Source organism: Ornithorhynchus anatinus, chromosome 19 (genome assembly GCF_004115215.2).
Source record: "Ornithorhynchus anatinus isolate Pmale09 chromosome 19, mOrnAna1.pri.v4, whole genome shotgun sequence".
Lineage (NCBI taxonomy): Eukaryota > Metazoa > Chordata > Mammalia > Monotremata > Ornithorhynchidae > Ornithorhynchus > Ornithorhynchus anatinus.
The window spans coordinates 14,160,673-14,179,983 of record NC_041746.1 but is presented as its reverse complement, the minus strand read 5'-3'; the positions used below and the strand labels follow the sequence as shown (position 1 = coordinate 14,179,983).

Here is a 19,311-nt window from a genome sequence, read left to right as displayed (position 1 = left end):
TTTGCGTCGGTGCTCCGAAAGGCTGACTGGATCAGCGGTCCCGATCCCCTTCGCCGTGATGGCCACGACCCAAGCTTTCGTTTGGAAGTCGGGGCGTCGGACGCATTTCAGGGTTTGCTCATTCGACTGGGAGGAAAATTCCTCGGCTCTCTCATTTTAGCTGACATCCCCCGGGCAGACCTAACCCAAGTGACCGGTTACCGGCCTGGCCTAGCGTAGGCCTTAGAGGTTCTCTGGCTAACTCCTTACCCGGCTCCAGAAAGCGGAACATACCAAACCAGATGGCTACGGGGGAGAGGCTGCAGCTGGACAGCTTAGCTTCTGGGGTTACAGCGACACATACCCCCCAGGCTCATGGCATGCAACTTAATGACCCGGATCGCTTGCATTAATCCTTGGCCCGGGCCGGTGGAAAGTTCTCTGACTCCGCCGGCAGTACCGTGGCCGGGGTAGAGATGATCTCTTTTCCCCTGGGGCGGGAGAAGGGCTGGAAGGAAAGGGACTCACCAGGCAGCTTGGGTTTCAGCCAGGTTGCAGCTCCTGATGAGAGCGAGCGCATCGCTGCTCATCTTCCGGGCGTCGTAGCGGGTCAAGGGGCAGCCGCGCCGTAGGCTGCTGAGTCTCTTGTCTCCTTGTATGCGGGCACTGACAGACAGGTGGGTGGCCACCCGGTCGTTCTTGAGGAGGCCCAGAGGAAAGAGGAGGAGAAGTCAGAGCTCCAGTTGCCCGACGGGACTAGCTCAGAGGAAGAGGAATAAAGCCAGGGCGACGACGCGGTTTGGGATTGAGAGCCCGAGGGACTATCCGAGGGGCTATGAGAGCACGACGGCAAGAAGCAACGAATGAGGTTGGCGTTACGGAGCTGCTGCTGACTCTGGCTGGGGCCTTAATATCACACAATAGCCAGTGAGTCAGTCAGCCTTATTTCTTAAGTGCTTACAGTGTGCTGAGCGCTGTACTACTATTAATAATATTAATAACTATGCTATTTGTTAAGCGCTTACCATGTGTCAGGCACCACACTAAGCGCCGGGGTGGATACGAACAAATCAGGATGGACACAGTCTCCGTCCCCCGTGGGGCTCACAGTCTCAATCCCCATTTTACAGATGAGGGAACTGAGGCCCAGAGAAGTGAAGTGACTTGCCCAGGGTCTCACACGGACAAGTGGCAGAGCCAGAATTTGAACCCATGACCCGATTCCCAGGCCCGGGCTCCACCCACTAGCCATGCTGCTTCGCAGAGAGGATCAGGACACTGGAGGAGATGCCTCTTAAAAAAAGAAAACTGAGAACGAACTGCTACTAGAGAAAAGGAAGCGGGGGCCTGGAGACACCTCGATGTGGCGAATGATGAGGCGGATACGAATCCCGAGTCTCTGTGAAATTCAGTCCCATTTGGCCAGAATCTCCGGCAGTTTGGGAATGACCGAAATAGGGGAAGCTCTGCCCAAATGATTTACTCCCTCCATGGAAATGTGCATTTACCCCAGGGGGATGCTCGACATTTCCGTTTTGCGGGAATAACGTCAGCAAAATCGGAGTCCGGGCTTGAGGGTGGCTGAGCTCCGTAGATGGTCAGAAAAGACTGACATCTAGTGGATGGGAAAGAGAACCCCCGACAAACCTCTATTTCCAAGTCCATCAGGTCTACAAATACAGTAAAATCTCAATTCCTGGTCACTTAGGGCCAAGCAAACCCAGATAATCCAGGGGCACATTTAACTACGTTTTAATACCGAAAGGAAAAAAGGATAAAATAACCAGGGCACGCAAAAGGGTTAAATAGAGACAGCAGGTAACCTCCGATAACCCTCAAAGAAATACGGTTTCGACACACACGAAACAAGCAGGAACCGTGCAAACAAAATTACAGTACATTACTCTACGGTAAGCCACAAATGCCCAGAGAAACGGGAGATGAGCTGAGGAACTAAAATAGCCAAAAAGCTCCTCGACAGAAACCTGTCCGGACTCCAATTTGTGGAGGCTGGGCTCATAGGCTACACGAAGCTAAAGCCGGCCCTACTGGGCTAGAGGGCTCCTCGGAGTGCTCCACCTCTTCTTTTTCAAGCATTTTGGGTCGGGGGCTGAGTACAATCGCTGGAGCACTGGGGTCTTGGGGGGTTTTTTGCTCTTTTTTTACTATGGCATCTGTTACTGTACCAAGCGCTGGGGTGGATATAAGTTCATCAGGCTGGTCACAGTCCCTGTCCCACAGCGGACTCATGGTCTAAGTAGGAGGGAGTCAGATTTAATGTCTATTTTACAAATGAGGTGACCGAAGCACAGAGCAGTTAAGTGACTTGTCCCGGTTCACCCGGCAGAGAAGTAGCGGAGAAGGGCTTAGAACCCAGGTCCTCTGACTCCCGGGCTCGTGCTCTTCCCATAGGCCATGCTGCTCTGTCCAGCAGCCTCTGGGGCAATCACACATGGATGAAATCACCAAAGGCAAGCCCAAGGGGTGGGGTCCAGTCCCATCGACAGTAGACCCGCCCTCCCTCCTGACTCAGCCCAGGCCCATCTGCGATTTGAGGGTCCGGCTGGGATGAGAAGGGCTCGGGACTGGGTCGGAGCCTCCCAGTTCAGGTGAGCCCGCCGATCCGTTGTTGCTACGCTACCAGTTCATCTCCTCAAACCCCAAGTTGAAGCAGAAGTAGGTGCGGAATTCAGAGCTCGAAGGTTTAACCAAGTCGGAGGAAGCGCACAGGCATAGCTGACGGAACCTAATGGGGCAACTTTGCACTTGAGGTGGGGACTGACGAAGAAGGAGATTGAAGGAGAGGTTGCAAGTGGGCCAAGGGCCCGGGAAGGCAGGTTTTGCCGAAAAGACCGATTTCAGCACCGCTCGGAAACACGCCGGTTTTGTCAGAGCCCTGGAATGAATAAGGCTGGCAGTCGAGCCCCAAAAGCCACAGGCGGGAAGGGAAACGATTTGCCTCACAAAGCGAAACCCCAGGGGACAACAGCCTCCACTGCCCGCATCGGAGCTGGGCTCTCTGCTGGCTACTGATGGCACTGTCCTCCAGTTAGTAAAAGCACCGCCATGCCTAGTTCCCATGAAGTAAAGGGGCGCGGAGCCCATCGACCCCAGTCGATCCCAGACTCTACTTTCCCAGATTGCCATGACGACCCCAAAGAGAAAGAAAAGCATCTCCCTTACTTACGTCGTCTCGGTCCTTGTTCAGCCTCTCCTCCAGCTCCAGAGCTAACTGCAAGAGCCACCACTGCACCTGGAAGACGGTGTTCATTTCGTCAGTGTCTGTTCAGCCGAGTCGCGAGTAGTTATTCCGCAGTACGGAGCTAAGCACTGCACAAAGAGCTGGGATGGGCACAAGGTAGTGGAGTCAAACCCGGTCCCCGTCCCTCACGGGACTCCCAATCTATGGGGAGGGAGTACAGTTCGCCCTCTGCGCCTTGTGGTCCCCGACTCGGCTCAATGAGCTGCCTGCCGGGCTCTGTGCCCGTTGCAGCCCACTAGGGACGGCTCACAATGCTGCATTATTGATGGTTTTCTCTCCATTCATGAAGTCCTATAACCTATCTATCTGAGGGGTAGAGAATCTCTTGGTAAAACCAAGGACTGAGTGGTTTTCTTTGAACCTGTGATGTCCTACATGCACCTACTGGAGGGGTAGAGAACCTCTATGTCAAACGCAAGAACCGAGTGTGTCGGTACCACTCGGCGAACCCAGGAAAGCCCAATGCACCCAACACCAGAAGGCCACCGTGAAGGGCAAGAGCATGCTGTGGAACCCCAGCGTTAAAACTCAATGGGACGACGGCGGAAAAGCGCTGAGACGAGACCGTTTTGGCCGGCGACTGCTGTCCTTATTTCCCGTGTGGTTTACCGCCCCCCACCAGAGATTGCCCTCTGATTCTTTGGACCCTGGAGTCTCAAGGAATCCACCCTAAAGAGTACTGTATTAAAGGGCTTCGCCTTTAAACAGTAAGCTCATTAAGGGCAGGGAACGTGTCTGCAAATTCTGCAGTATTATACTCTCCCAAAGCACTAGTTCAGGGGTCTGCACTTAGTAAGCGCTCAATAAGTATCACTGATTGATGTCTCTAGACTCTAAGCTCGTTATGGGAAGGGAATGTGTCTGCCGATTCTGTTGTTTTGTACTTTCCCGAGCGCTGAGTACAGTGTTCTGCACACAGCAGGAACTCAGTAAGTGCCACCGATTGAGGTCCGCTTACCTGCTCCTCGGTAGCCAGGGCGGTTTTTCCTGGGAAGTTCTTGCTACAGCCAACGGTGTTGGGTACCTGCCTGGGCTTCACCGGATCGTGTTCGATTCCCCTGCACATGGCAAACAGCCACGACCTGACAAGAAGAAATCCAACCCGGGCGTCTGCTGGGAGGGGCGGCCTCGTGGAAGGCCACGGCCCTAGCCCCCATCTCCAGAACGAACCAGGACGGACTGAGGTGGCACTTTCGAAAATGCCACTGCTGGCTCAGGCCAAACCACCCACCAACAGCCACCTCAGCAGTCACCAGTGTGGCCCAGTGGCGAGAGCCTGGGGAGTCAGAGGATGTGGGTTCTAATCCCAGCTCCGCCGCTTGTCTGCTGGGACTTCTCTGCGCCTCAGTTCCCTCATCTGGAAAATGGGGATTAAGACCGTGAGCCCCAAGTGCGACAACCTCATTATCTTGTATCCACCCCAGTGCTTAGAACGCTGCTTGGCACGTAGTAAGCGCTTAACAAATACCGCAGTCATTATTATTATTATTAATAATCATCATTAAGCACTTACTGGGTCCAGAGCGCTGTAAAAAGCACTAGGAAAGAACTCACAGGTGGGAGAAGCAAGCAACGTGGCCTAGTAGGTAGAGTACTGGCTAATCCGTTGTAATTCCTCTGGCTAAATGTTCACTTAGGGCCCACGTCTAGAAAGAGGAGTCACCAACAACTCGATTCAACAGCAGGCCCAGATCTGGCTGCAATAGTGCTGTTCCGCACTCCACTAGAAAACTCGCCCGAGTAAACAGACGGTTAGGGATCACTCTGAAAAACGGACAGCCCATTAAGCTGCCGACTCTAACGAACAAGTTCCTTTCGGGGCCCAAAAAGATGAGTTTTTTTTCTAATTTACCATAATCCCCTAATGGACTCATGGCCTGGAGAATCCTGTTAGGAGGAAACCTGTTTATAAATTCATTGTGGGCAGGGAATGTGTCTGTTCCTTGTTATATTGTACTCGCCCAAGCTCTTAGAAAAGTGCTTCGCACACTAAGCACTCAGTGAATACAACTGAATGACTGAATGAACACCAACTTACCCAGTCTTCTCTCCAAAATGACTCTGCAGCTGGGATTCAGTAAAATGGGTCAGTTGACCCATGTATTCCACTCCCAGGTTGTCGGTGATGGAGGCGCCCAGCTTTCCTCCAAGACTACGGCTGATGAAAGAGAAGAGACACAAAAGGTGGAAGTAACAAGGTGCGCGGGAGCCAGTAGACCCTAGAATTCACTCTAAAATAACCCCTGGAAGAGCAGAGAAGCTGGAGAGAAAATTCGGAAGGAGATATTGAGGTATCATATGACTACGATATTCACGTCATATTAGATGAACAGGACATATTATATGTCATAAGAATATGGTATTCCCCCCCCTAGAGACTCTAAATTCCTTGTGAGCAGGGAACATGTCTATCAACTCCGTTGTAGTGTACTCTCCCAACCACTTAGTAAAGGGCTCTGCACACAAAGTGCTCAATAAATACGACCGACTGAGGTAGGGAGATTACCTTTTTCTGAGAATCCATCAGGCCAGGGGACAGACAGCAGCAAATTCAAGAGGGGAGGCTTGATTTCAAGACCCAAGTATGTATAGTTGACCCAATCATTCATTCAGAGCCTAAACTTTTCTCTGCATACTCTGCTGCTTTTTGTCCCTACTGATTCTGCATTTCCCCATTCATGAGCTTGGGAGAGAAGAAGGAAATGAATTCCAACGGTCGATGTTGCTAATCTGAAGCAATTCCAGAAAAAGAAAACTGTGAAGCCACTTGCTAAACTGAGATTTTTGATTAACTGAAGTTTTCAATGATCCTGGCTCCCTGCGAGCCCTTTCTCGGCTAACTGCGAATTTCAAAAACAAGACTGCCGGTGCCTCTTTTTACCAGGAGAAGGATCCACACTCCCTCCCCGCCTATCAAGAAAATACCGGCCCAGAACTTAAGTGAGTCGGAGAAAGCCAGATGCAGTCTCAGATAGTTTCACCGTGGTGCAAACCGCTCACTGGATACTTACATCTTACCAATGGGCATTTGGTCGAAGAGCTCAGGGACAAATCCATGGGACAGCAGGGTCTGGCGGTTGGGCTTGTTCAACCCACAGGCCAGTTTTGCCAGGACCTGGAATATGGAAAGAATGGAGAGACGGCATTCTTGCCAACTCCACCCACGCACTAACGGTTTGCCAGCCCAGCATGAAACCCAGGCAGGACTCAAGGGTTGTTGCTAATGGTTTCCAGATTCAAAACAAATATAAAACCAGAAACTCTAGACGTCTCTGAACTTTGGTGGTCCTCAACATCCTCAGTGGAAAAAATGTTAGAGACTGATGACAGAATTTATCCTGCTAGCATCTTTGTTCTCACATCTTTCCCACCAGTAGTTTTCTCCTCGACTCCTTCCCTCCTCCATCTTGTCACCAACGGTTCCCTTTCGCTTGCTCGGCTCACGCTTTTGGAAGTTCGTCAAGCCGAACGGCTAGGGGAGGCAGCCAGAAGAGATGCTGACCTGTTACCACTGGGGGCAAAGGCTCCTACGGTTGTGTTAAAAGAAACTACGATTATATGGTCCTCCTGGCTTCCCAACTTAGTTGTTCCCCTTTGTTGAGTCCTGCTGACTTTATGACTTTCTCTGGTACTCCAGTTAACTAAGTGGCCACCACTTGGAGACAGTGTGGCCAGGTGAAGAGCCCGGGAAAGGGAATCAGGAGACCTGGGTTCTAATGTCAGCACTGCCCCAGGCTGGCAGGCTGTCCTTGGGCCGGGAACTGAACCCTTCAGGACCTCAGTTTCCTCATCTGTAAAAAAGGGGGGGATGTGATGCAAGCACTCGCTCCCTCCTCCAAGATTAGTGACAGGGACTGAAGCCAATCTGATTATCCTGTGTCTTCCCTAGCACTGAGCACTGACCTTGACGCATAGGGATTGTCAAATAAACACGAGAGGTGCCAATCCCAGGTGCACCCTTTTGTCTGCTGGATAAGTCACCAGACTCACTCAACTGGGACCTCAAACATATGACACAGAGGACCTGGGACATGTCAATTTTGAAGACGGAGGGGTATCATTAAACCAAAATAAAGGGGACAAAACAGCTACAAAACTTCCTTGTAGTTCAAGCAAGAACAGCGGAAATGCTTCAAAATTGGAAAGAGAATTTGGGGCCTTGTTCATTCCCATTCTGCAAGACACCTGAATTCTGGCTCTGTCAGTGAAGCCAAACAGGGACCCATTTTAACATAATTTTTTGAAGGACTTAATCGACCCGTCTCCATCCCATTTTTGGTGTCCTTAAGACGTCCATGTTGCATTTTTACATCTGATCTCCCGTCCAGCCGTCACCTTGTTGTGTGAAATCCCAGCCGAGCATTGGTAGCCAGTATCCTTCTCTATGGCTGCTCTCATCTCCTCCACAATCACTGCACCCACGGTGAGCCTAAGGTCAGGAGAGCTGGAGTCGCCGAAGGGGAGGGAATCAAGCCACTGGCCCAGACCTTCCTGTCGGGCCTGTTCTGGAAAGGGAAAAAGAAGGTGTCAGAGTAGATTTCAACCAGAAATCTTTTTCCTCGGAGAAAAAGCCATCAAAATAGCGAGGCTCTAGAGCAGCGGCACTGAGCAACAATTCAAAAGATCAAAAGGTTTACTGGCCCAATCGAGTAGTGCCCCAAATCTATCATCACTAGCAAAAGCCTTTATAAAGTTCCCATTAGCTTTGGTAATGTGCGTTAGGGTTGTACAGACTGAGTTGAAGAGGAACAGTCCGGGTCCTCTACGACTTTATAAACGAAGGTGGACAGTGACACAGATATTAAGGACATGCGGACAAAAGAACAAGTATTAAACATTATGGGAATTAAATATGCAAGAATTCCATCAGAGGGAGAAAGCATTAACTGGGGTGGGGGTGGTGAGTAACCAAGGAGTTGTCTGCCAGGAGGAATCACTGCCTCTCTTCCAATTGTTCAGAGAAACCTTTATGGACAGGGTGGATTTCTGAATCCTACAGAAGGTGGGGAGGGAGGGAGGGGAGACTATCAGGAAGTGAGATTCTTTGTACTTTGAGGGTTCATAGTGAAGCCTCCTATCTCAAACATACACAGACACACAAACACACTCCCTCCCCTCAAAAAACCCCCCCAGGAGGCTAGAAAAACAATACCATTCTAAACTTCATTAGAACCACTCCTTTCCCATTTCCTCAAGTGCCACTCTCATCTCTGGCCCTTCTTACTGGGAATCAAGTTCTCTAAGAAACAAAACAAAAAAAAACCACCTCTCATATCCTTCCAAACCTAGTGAAATTCGTGAGCGCCCGCCCGCAATTCATTTAAGCACCCACAACTTGAGACTGGTACCATGAAGTACCCTGCAATCCTCTGGTCTGAGGACTAGCTGTTAGGGACAGACCCGAAGGCAAACCAAATGAACGCTGTCAATTGTGGCTACCACGAGGCTCAGGCCATGTAGGTGTGCTCTTGCCAGGACTCAGCTCTATCCCTAAACCTCCTACATAGAGTCAGAAATGGTCTAGATCCTGCTCCCCAGGAGAGATACCATCACTGTTCCAGGGTGGTTTCATGAGAGAACAGGTTGAAACAGAACCAGCTTAGACTCCGGGTAATTCAATTTGAGGTTCAAGCGGGGCCGGGGCGAAATGGAGGCTCCTTTGATCAGTCATTCACCCAGTCATGGAAAACCAGGGAGTCTCTTTCGGAGCTATGCTGTGGAGATCACCAGACACTTGGTGACACCTGAGTAGATGCGAGTCTGAAAATGAAGCGATCAAACCAAAAGTTTCCTCGCTGGAAATCGGTGATGTCCAGGATGGACAGAAATAAAGATAATAAATGCCCTCTAGGTCAAAAATGACTAGGTCTCCTGAAACAAGGGAAAAAAAACTCTCACAAGATTCCACCAATAAATCAACGGTATTTATTAAGCGTTTATGTGCAGAATACTCTACTAAGTGCTTGGAGAGAGTGCAATACGACAGAATTAGCAGGCACGTTCTCTGTCTATAAAGAGCTTACAGTTGAGGAATTCCATTTTTCCTCAGACATGGGTGGTCATGTGACTGAGATCCAAAATGGGGTCCTATAGCCCCCTATTTTCTAATGAGATGAGGAAGAAATGGGGAGATAACTCATCTCGCCTTTCCGAGACGGCCACAGCTCCTAACACCCTTTTAATAAATACTAATCATGATATTTGTTCAGCGCATACTATGTGCCAGTCACTGCCCTAAGCGCTGGGGTAGATACACAGCAACTAGATCATCCGAAGCAGAAGAGGGGCTTTCTAAAAGGGAGGTTCCTTGGTTGCTTGGAGGCAGCAGTCTTGCTGAGAGGCCCGAAGGAAGGGCTGCCGTGGATCTCAGTAGTGTCCAAGTGATGCTCACAATGAAGTCAGTCAACTGTATTTATTGAGCGCTAGCTGTGCGCACAGCCCCATATTAAGTGCTTGGGAGAGTACGCTATAACAATAAACAGAAGGTGCTGGTTGCTCCGCTTAGCCTCAGGTGACAAAAACAGGCCACACAACTTCCCCACCATCACAAAGTCTTCAGTAGGGAACTAGCGAGGCAAATATCACACTTATCACGATGACGATTAGTTTCCAGTCACCAGACTGTAAGCTCGTGGTGGGCAGATAACTTTTCGTTCCATTCTGTTACGTTGTACTCTCCAAAGAGCTAGTACTGTGCTCTGCTCTCAGTAAGCACTCAATAAATACTACTGATTGACCGCTCGAGGCACTGCTAGGATCCTCTTTGCCCTGGCTAGACTTCTGGTCGTGTTCCACGAGACCCTGTCCCCTCGAATTGAAAATTTCCCCAGTCTCATCGGGCTGATGAGTATAAAACGTTTCACAAGCCGTTTACCAAAAACACAAAAGCCTACCAAATTTCACATGCTACTGTTGATCCAGGGAGCCTCAACACCCTTTAGCCTCGATCTCTATAAGTAAAGTGACCTACTACCATCTTCATCATAACTAGTATTTAAACACAAGCCCAGGTCTAAGAGTTGAGGTAGATACTAAATGAACAGGTTGGACACAGTCCCTGTCCCACTCGAGGTTCACAGTCTAAGAGGAGAACATGTATCCAATATCCATTTTACAGATGAGAAAACAGAAACACAAAAAAATTAATTGATTTGCCTTACCCCACTCCCCACCACCACAAAAGAAGGCGCGGGGCTGGGATTAAAACTCAGTGTTTTTGTGTTTTTTTAACTCTGAGGTCTGTGCTCTTTCTACCAGCCCATGCTGCTTCTGAGCACTGCATTAAATGAGCAAGGTCCTTGCCCATTGGGAGCTTACAATTTAAAACACACAACAAGACATTTAGAAGGAGACACATAGATTACTACACCGTCATCAACAGATTCGTAAATGAAAATACATTTCGCTTTCAACAAACCTCCTATCAATATCTGCTTTTTTCAGACGCTCTGAATCAAGGCCTTCGTGTTTTGTGCATCTGGGTGAGCAGGGTATAAGAAAAGGGAGTTGCCCAGCAGCTAAGAAATCAATATTAGTCTCCGATCTTGCCCAAGTACAAAGCAGCCTAGGCAGTTTAACCATTTAAACCTGCCTTTTTATATTCAGAGAAGAGAATCTGAAATAGAAAGACCAGTTCGGGTCTCAGATCACAGCAGACCACGAAAAATCCAAGATCCTCGTCTTCATCCAGATTTCCCTACACCAACTGCCAATCTCTCCACAATCCCAACACGACTCCACCCGATGGGACATCCGGGAAGAAAATGCAAGTGGAGCATTTCTTCTTCTCCTTTTGTTCTACTCTAATCCCAGATCTTTTCTTCCTGAGCACCAGGATGACACGAACTAGACAGAAAAAGAGTTAAATCAACGGAGATGCAGTTTCCCCTTATCTGCAGCAGCGGGCCTGCTACACCGACATGGGCTTGGTAGCCCCACGCCGTCCGCTGGTCCCCACAGCTGAAGGAGGAGCCGATTTCCGCTGTCCGTCCGGCAACGTGTGCTTGTAGATCAACGCTACGTTAATGTGCCTTTACAGTAAGAGCCGTCTGAGCTAGCGGTCGACCTGAGCTGGCGGGCGACCTGAAAGACGGTCCAGCCCGAGAGAAACGGGCTCCTGAAGCAGGGAGCAGAAGCAGCGGAGGGTCACGGAGGGGGTACCTTTCTGAGGAGCTCCCTGTGCCGCTCCAGAGCCACGAGGTAACCCCTGGACGTAGGTGGTGGGCAGAAGATCGGCCGGGACTGGCTGACCCCGCAGTTTCTGCAGCCTCTCCTGTACTACTTGGGTCAGATCGACGTAGGCCTCGTCGATGCTGCCGCGTTCGATCACGGCGAAACGGGACATCACCTCCATCACTTTCACGCTGGCCTCCCGGTACCTGAGGAGTAGACAGGTCAGTGGCCTCTTCCCCGTTTTTTTCCTCTCCGTCTCCCATCCCTTGGGCTTCAGCGCTACCGATATTCCTGGTCCTTTTGGTGGGATCGGCCTCTCGCTTGCTGGGGGGGGCTGGGGGCAGGTCAACTGTCCCCCAGGGGCCCGTTTTGCTGGCAAGAAAAAAGGAGCGTATTTACATCCCCTCCAGCTTGCCAGGATTCACCTAAAGATGAATGTGTTGGTTGCTGCAAAGCCTGCTGGTGAATGTCCCACATAAAAGGAGATAAGTAAAAAAAATAAATAAATACTTTTTGATGAAAGAGAGTCAACCCCAAAAGAGAGGAAGCGGAGCCAACTGCCACAGGAAGGATACTTCAAAATGCAGTTCTTTTTCACTTGCTTTGTAGACAGGCTGCTCAGATGCAAACATAAAATCTTGCCTTTGAAGGGTGAACAGCAGGGGAGGGAGGCAGAAATGGCCCACTGATGTTTGGAATCTAAACACCGGGTTGTTTCACAATAACACAATTTGGGTTTTAGTGGTTGCAGCCATCCTAGAAATTGCTCCAGGCCTGAGATTCTAATGCTACTTATCCTCCATCTCCAGTATATGGTTTAGTTGAAATCAAGACACGCGAAGCTTCTATGGCAAAAATTAAGAAATAAAAATTTTAGACTGAATGGCTGCTTCCAGGCTTCAGATACTCACACCATCACCTGGATCTACCCCAGCGCTTACAACAGTGCTCTGCACATAGTAAGTGCTTAACAAATACCCACATCATCATTATTATTATTATTTTCATCATCCCAAATGACTGTGTCTGTGATGATTTTAAAGATCTCCAAGAAATGAAAGCCCATAACTTCACTTAGAATGTTCTTTTCTCTCACTTCAGGCTCTCCTGCTGCCACTTTCAGACTTTTTTCTTTTTTAATGGTATCTACTAAACACTTACTAAGTGCCCAGCACTGCGGTAAGCGCTGGGGTAGATCCAAGCTAATGGGTTGAATACAGTCCCTTGTCCCATAGGGCTCACAGTTTTAATTCCCATTTTTCGGATGAGGTAACTGAGGCCCGGAGAAGTAAAGTGACTCGCTCGAAGTCACACAGTAGACAAGTCGGCAGAGCCAGGATTAGAACTCAAGTCCTCTGACTCCCAGGCCCATGCTCTTTCCACTAGGCCATGATACTTCCCTAGACTTAGGCTAATAGATCCCTTCCTACAACCCCTGGTCTATATGAGTCTTCAGATTGTTAAGCATTCAGATTGGAGTATAAATTGGCTCGAAGTCCCTAGCTTCATCTTGATTCTTAAAATCCTCTTAGCCGTAACAGGTGAAGAAGCCAGGTAGAGCAACAATAATAAATGCAATAATAATAATAGACAATCCAAGCCTGAAGCACCCCTATTTTTATTTTGGGGGGGCAATAAGGAAGAACTCTTTTCAGACACCTAGTGACTTGAGACACATTTCAAACTGCGATTCTGGGCTTGGCAGCACCATTCCCATGCCCCTTTTCCCTACAGTGCTTTTCCTTACTTGGTGAGATTAGCTTTTCCACGGATTTCCCGAACTTGAGCTAATAAAAGGTCTGGGCACAACTTCTTGGCATCATCTGCCCACATGCTTCTTGTGACTCCAAAGGCACGTGCTTCATAGCTAACTGCGATTATTCTAGAGGGGGAAACAAAAAAAAACAACAAAGAAACAACTAGGCAATTATGGCACCACTGAAAACGGGGGACATTTCACCAGGTTAGCGATTCGCGAATGAATTAGCGTTCTCATCAAGGTGGCCGCAATTGAAATCCAAGTAGGGGCAAATTAAAGCAGCTAAGAATTAGGGTTTAGTAGAGCCTATATTTTTATACTGGTTCTTTTTACATGGACCAGAATGGCCCGGGGTAGGGGAGTTAAAGCCTAACTTCCACCATGAAAAACTTCGCACTAATGTTTGCCTTTCCTTAGTATAAAACCCTGAAGTAAAAGGAGGACCCTCTATCTTTGGTCCAAGAGTTCACAGTACTTTCTATACATTGTCCTCACAAAGGGTGACACACCTGAAAACCCGAGGCTCACCTTTTTACCTTTTTTTTTTTTAAACGGCATCTGTGAAGCACTCACTTTGTGTGAAACACTTTTCTAAGCACTGGGAATATAAGTTAATTAGGTTGGACACAGTCCCCATCCTGCATGGGGTTCGCGGTCTGAGTGACTTTTCAATCAAACTCTAACTTTTTATCTAGACTACCATGCAAACTCCCAGGACCCTGCTTTTAGCTTGTAAAAGACGAATAAGCAGTTCATTTTAAGTGCGGAACATGATCCTACTCTGTAGACTTGGGGACCTTCTACGTGGACACGTCTCAGAACAGCAAGCCTCATTTTTTCCTATCTGAGGACCACTCGGAAAAGACAAGTGAGTAGCAGAAGGCCTGTTCTAAAAATAGCATTGGAAGCACCTTGTAGGGAATCCATGATGAGGGAAAGGACTCCAAATTGAGCCAAAATATCTAGGCATAATGAAGGACCCTTCCTTTTCTCCGAGAGCAACAGCAACAACTTTAAAAGGGACGACCACAGAAGGTCAGGGGGTCTCTCCATGGGCTGTGGTGCAAGGAAACACTGCCGTAGGCAACCTTTTCTCAAAACCCGTGCCAGCATAAGATGTCCAGTTCCACGCATCCTAGGCACGTTTGCCAGAGTGTGAAATGACGACGTCAGAGATGAGAAAGCCCCGCCTTACCCGCCGCCCTTCCACGATTTGTACTGCACAACTGCGCAGGGCTTGTTCCTCAGCTCGGGGTTCTGCCTCTGCTCCACTTGTACAAAGAAGCAGTCCATATCCACAAGGGCGACCACGCGCTCCTGCCCACTCGTCATTCTTCTGCAAGAGGAAACACAGGGTTCTCAGAAGATCGCTTACGGGAGGGGGTCAGGAGAACCCGAAACGACGCTTGGGCTAAAGAGCAACATGAGAGGGAACTCCGTCGTGACTAGACTGCACTGAAGACACTGGCAGTACAGCATATTTTACACACAGTTTCCTCATTCTAGGTATTACTCAACCCAACTTTTCAAACATTTGGGCCCGAGTCACCTTGGAGCACCCCTCTTTCTAGGTGTTCGCTCGCTAGCTACCTCATTCAAAACCTTCCCTTCCCTGACCCACTGTTCCCCTCTAACCTCCCCACCCGAAACGCTCACCCCACAATCATATTATCTCCTTCCTTCGAAGCCCTCCTCAAAAGTCGCCTCCTTCAGAAAGCATTCATTCACTTGTATTTATTGAGCCCTTACTATGTGCAGAGTACTGTACTAAGCGCTTGGAAAGGACAATTCAGCAACAGATAGAATCCCTATCCAACAACAGACTCACAGTCTAGATGGGAGGAGACAGAGCATAAAACAAACACAGGCATTAATAGCAACAAAATAAAAAGAATTATAGATATATATACATCATTAGTAAATAGTATACAAATATAGCATTCCCAGACCAATTCCCCCTGACTACCTTCCTCATCACGCCATCCCATCTGCCCTTGAGCACTCAAACATATATTTATCATTTATATAAACTCTCTCGCTTTTGCCAAATGATTTCAGTACTCAGCGATTTGAGTTCATCTGTTGCCCCCTTGAGGCTGGTAAATCGAGGGCCGGGATCACGGCTTTTACCTCCTTTGACTTCCCCACAGGCTCTCAAGAAATGCTGTTGAATATAATGATGAGTCCCAGGGGCAACTGAAATCAGCTGAAAGGCTACGGTATGTGCTCTTGATAACCTCGGCCAGGAATAAAGACCGTTTTTGAAAGAGGGCCGGGGATTGGGAATATCTTTGTTGGTCTGACCCCGCCGAGCTAGCTGATTATTTGTCTGTTTGGCATCGAAAAGTCTTTGGATCACACAAACCTTTCAGAAGAGGCACGACAGAGTCTGCAAATAAATGTAATAATTATAGGAATAATCAGGGTATCTGTCCCGCACTTACTTTGTGCCAGGCACTGTACTAAGCGTTGGGTTAGATAGAAAATAATCAGGCCCCACATGGGGATTACAGCCTTTGAAGGAGGGAGAACAGGTACAGCATCTCCATTTTGCAGATGAGGAAACTGAGGCATCTAAGCAACTTGCCCAAGGTTACATAGCAGCAAAGTGGCAAAGCTGGAATTGGGACCCAGGTCCTTTGAAACCCAGACATACATTCTCTCACCTAGTCCACGCTGCTTCCCTACATATGCGCAATATATTTATTCTGGTTACTCTATTGGTAACTTTTGTGTTTCTCTCCCCCACTAGACTGTAAACTCACTGTGGGTAAGGAATAGATCTTATGCTTCTGTGCAGTACATTACAACCAGGGGAAATTCAGTAAACGCAATTATGATTTTGCTGAAAACGAACCAGTGCACAGGCAATTGGGAAGTGAGATGGTTCATTCATTCTGCTAGGGAAAACCAAATTTGGCAGGGAGATTTTCTTTTTCATATAAAACTTAAATGATCTTGTCTAATTGCCACCTGCATATTCTTTCCCAGCATTTGGCGCAGTACTTTGCAGAGAGTACGCACTTAATACTATCACTACTCCTCCATTTGGATGGAGATGGAGGGCAGATCTGGGAAATGTTGTGGAGGAAAAACTGACAACCTTGAATTCCAAGCGGAATGTGAGAGAGTTGCGGAGTGAGTCGTCATGACAACACAAAGGTACCACCTTCTGGGACAGGGAGGCGGTTTAGTTGACTTTTTTGATGGAAAAGCTAGGTGGAGGAAGTGGATTTGGGAGCGAAGATGAGAAGTCCAGTTTTAGACACATTTAGCCAGGGATGCCAGTGGTGACATCCCGACTGAAGACATCCTGAAGCAGGCAAAAATGCAAGAAAGGAGGGCAAGTGAAAGATAGATTACCAAGACAGACTTGAGGACTAGACTGTATGCTTGCTGTGGACAGGGAAAATGCCTACCAGTTGTTATACTGTACCCTCCCAAGATCTTGGTAGAGTGCTGCGCACAAATACAGTGCCCTGTACCTGAGGAGAGCAACCATCAGCGATATTTACTGAGTCCCCACTCCGTGCAGAGCACTGTGCAAAGAGTCACTATGAGAGCTGATTGAGTTTGGGACCAAGGACAGAGGCCCAGGAAGTACCCACTTGGGAGATGAGAGTCGGCAAAAGCGGAATCAGCAGAATCGGAACCAAACCGGGACTGGACGACGTTTCCAGGAGAAGGGAGCGGTCAAATGTCAACTGGCAAAACGTTCATTTCCATCTAGTGGATAAAGCCCAGGACTGGGATCGGAAGGAGCTGGGTTCTAACCCCAGGTGGGCCACTTGTCTGCTGGGTGATCTTGGGCAAGTCACTTCACTTTTCCACCCCTCAATTCCCTCTTTAAAATGGAGATTAAGACCGTGAGCCCTATGTGGGGCAGGGACCGTGTCCAACACGACTACTGGAGAAGCAGCGTGGCTTAGTGGAAAGAGCACGGGCTTGGGAGTCGGACGATGTGGGCTCGAATCCCCATTTTGCCACTTGTCTGCTGTGTGACCTTGGGCAAGTCACTTAACTTATCTGTGCCTCAGTTACCTCATCTGTAAAATGGAGATTAAGACTATGAGCCCCACGTGGGAGTACTTGATTACCTTATAACTACCCCAGCGCTTAGAACAGTGCTTGGCACATGGTATGCACTTAAATACCGTAATTATTATTATCCTGTATTTGCCCCCATCGCTTAGTACAGAGTTTGGCACATAGTCCCTTGATACCTCAACTATGTCACACCTGGCAACATTCTCCTTTGCAGCCTTCAGGCTGAGGGGAGGCGGGGGAGGTGTCTGGGTTGGGTTGTCCATCCAGGACAGGGGGAGTGACCTCAAGCCCCCACTGGACCCGGGGCCCAGGCTGCTCCACCCTGTTGCCCAAACCCACCTCAGCTTCCGGTTGCGGGCAGGAATTGCCTCCCTAGTGCTGAATTGTCCTTTCCCAGCGCTTAGTAGAGTGCTCTGCACACAGTAAGCGCTCAATTAAGTACAACAGAATGAATGAACTTCTGTCCCCCCTCTAGACTATAAGCTCATTATGGGTATGGACCATGTCCATTAATTCTCCCCTAAAGAGCCTGGAACCCAGAAGGACCTGGGTTCTAATCCCAGCCCCTCCACTTGTCTGCTGGACGACTTTGGGCAGGTCGCTTCACTTTCCTGGGCCTCAATTCTCTCTTCTGCAAAACGTGGAGGAAGGATTATGTGGGACAGGGACTGGGTCCGCCCCCCCCTTAGCTTCCATTCATTCACTCAACAGCATGGCTCAGTGGAAAGAGCCCGGGCCTGGGAGTCAGAGGTCACGGTTCAAATCCCGGCTCTGTCACCTGTCAGCTGTGTGACTGTGGGCAAGTCACTTCACTTCCCTGTGCCTCAGTTCCCTCATCTGTAAAGCGGGGATGAAGACTGTGACCCTCAAGTGGGACAATCTGATTACCTTCTATCTACCCCAGCGCTTAGAACAGTGCTGTGCACATAGTAAGCGCTTAACAAATACCAACATTATTATTCAATCGTATTTACTGGGCGCTAACAGTGTGCAGAGCACTGTACTAAGCGCCTGGAGAGTACAATTCGGCAACAGATAGGGACAACCCCTACCCACCAACAGGCTCACAGCTCCTAGAACAGTGCCTGGTATGTAGTAGGCGCTTACCAGCATATCCCTATTATTATTAGATGCTCAGCACAGAGGAAGCGCTCAATAAATACTGATTTGGCTGGGCCACCACCTCTTGTTAATGAGGTTCATTCATCCATCCAACAGTATTTATTGAGGGCTTACTATGTGCAGAGCACTGTACTAAGCGCTTGGGAGGGACAAATCAGCAACAGATAGAGACAGTGCCTGTACATCCCCTTGATTCTATTTATTGCTATTAGGTTGTCTGGTTTTTATCTGTCTCCCCCGATTAGACTGTGCGCCCGTCAATGGGCAAGGACTGTCTCTGTTGCCAAATTGTATATTCCAAGCGCTTAGTACAGTGCACTGCACATAGAGAAGCAGCGTGGCTTAGTGGAGAGACCCCGGGCTTTGGAGTCCGAGGTCATGGGTTCGAATCCCGACCCTGCCAGTTGTGAGCTGTGTGACTGTGGGCAAGTCACTTAACTTCTCTGTGCCTCAGTTACCTCATCTGGAGAAAGGGGATGAAGACTGTGAGCCCCACGTGGGCCAACCTGATTCCCCTGTGTCTACCCCAGCGCTTAGAACAGTGCTCGGCCCATAGTAAGCGCTTAACAAATACCAACATTATTAAGTCACTTAACTTCTCTGGGCCTCAGTTCCCTCATCTGTAAAAAGGGGATTAACTGTGAGCCTCACGTGGGACACCCTGATGACCCTGGATCTCCCCCAGCGCTTCGACCAGTGCTCTGCACCTAGTAAGCGCTTAACAAATACCAACATTATTATAGCAAGCGCTCAGTAAATACTACGGAATTCCGGGAATAGGATGGGGGGAAGCCCCTGTTCCTCAAAGCTGTGTCCTATGGCGATTCCTGGAAGGGATGAGGGAGGAAAGAAGGGAAAGGTCCGGGCCTCACCAACGGCTGCTGGGGAAGGCGTCGGCCGAGCCGCTCCGCAGGGGACAAGTCGGCGGGCAACTGCCCGCGACCGTTACCGCGCATGCGCACTTAAACCT

At 49.0% G+C, this 19,311-nt stretch overlaps 1 protein-coding gene across 3 annotated transcripts in view; it reads right to left on the bottom strand.

Moving 5' to 3' along the window:
• Nucleotides 1-19,311, bottom strand: part of POLH (DNA polymerase eta) — a 26,501-nt gene extending 7,190 nt beyond the window's left edge. For 2 of the 3 annotated variants that reach the window (XM_029047468.2, XM_029047469.2), the window contains exons 1-10: nucleotides 19,214-19,310; nucleotides 14,368-14,508; nucleotides 13,161-13,295; nucleotides 11,402-11,619; nucleotides 7,577-7,746; nucleotides 6,253-6,356; nucleotides 5,280-5,399; nucleotides 4,200-4,323; nucleotides 3,167-3,232; nucleotides 508-677 (exon numbers count right to left, since the gene is read on the bottom strand). In XM_029047468.2, the coding sequence (XP_028903301.1) occupies nucleotides 508-677; nucleotides 3,167-3,232; nucleotides 4,200-4,323; nucleotides 5,280-5,399; nucleotides 6,253-6,356; nucleotides 7,577-7,746; nucleotides 11,402-11,619; nucleotides 13,161-13,295; nucleotides 14,368-14,504 (1,244 nt within the window). In that variant the 5' untranslated portion in view covers nucleotides 14,505-14,508; nucleotides 19,214-19,310. Of the gene's footprint in view, nucleotides 1-507; nucleotides 678-3,166; nucleotides 3,233-4,199; nucleotides 4,324-5,279; nucleotides 5,400-6,252; nucleotides 6,357-7,576; nucleotides 7,747-11,401; nucleotides 11,620-13,160; nucleotides 13,296-14,367; nucleotides 14,509-19,213 lie in introns of all 3 variants that reach the window. The other variant, XM_029047467.2, reaches the window with a different exon arrangement.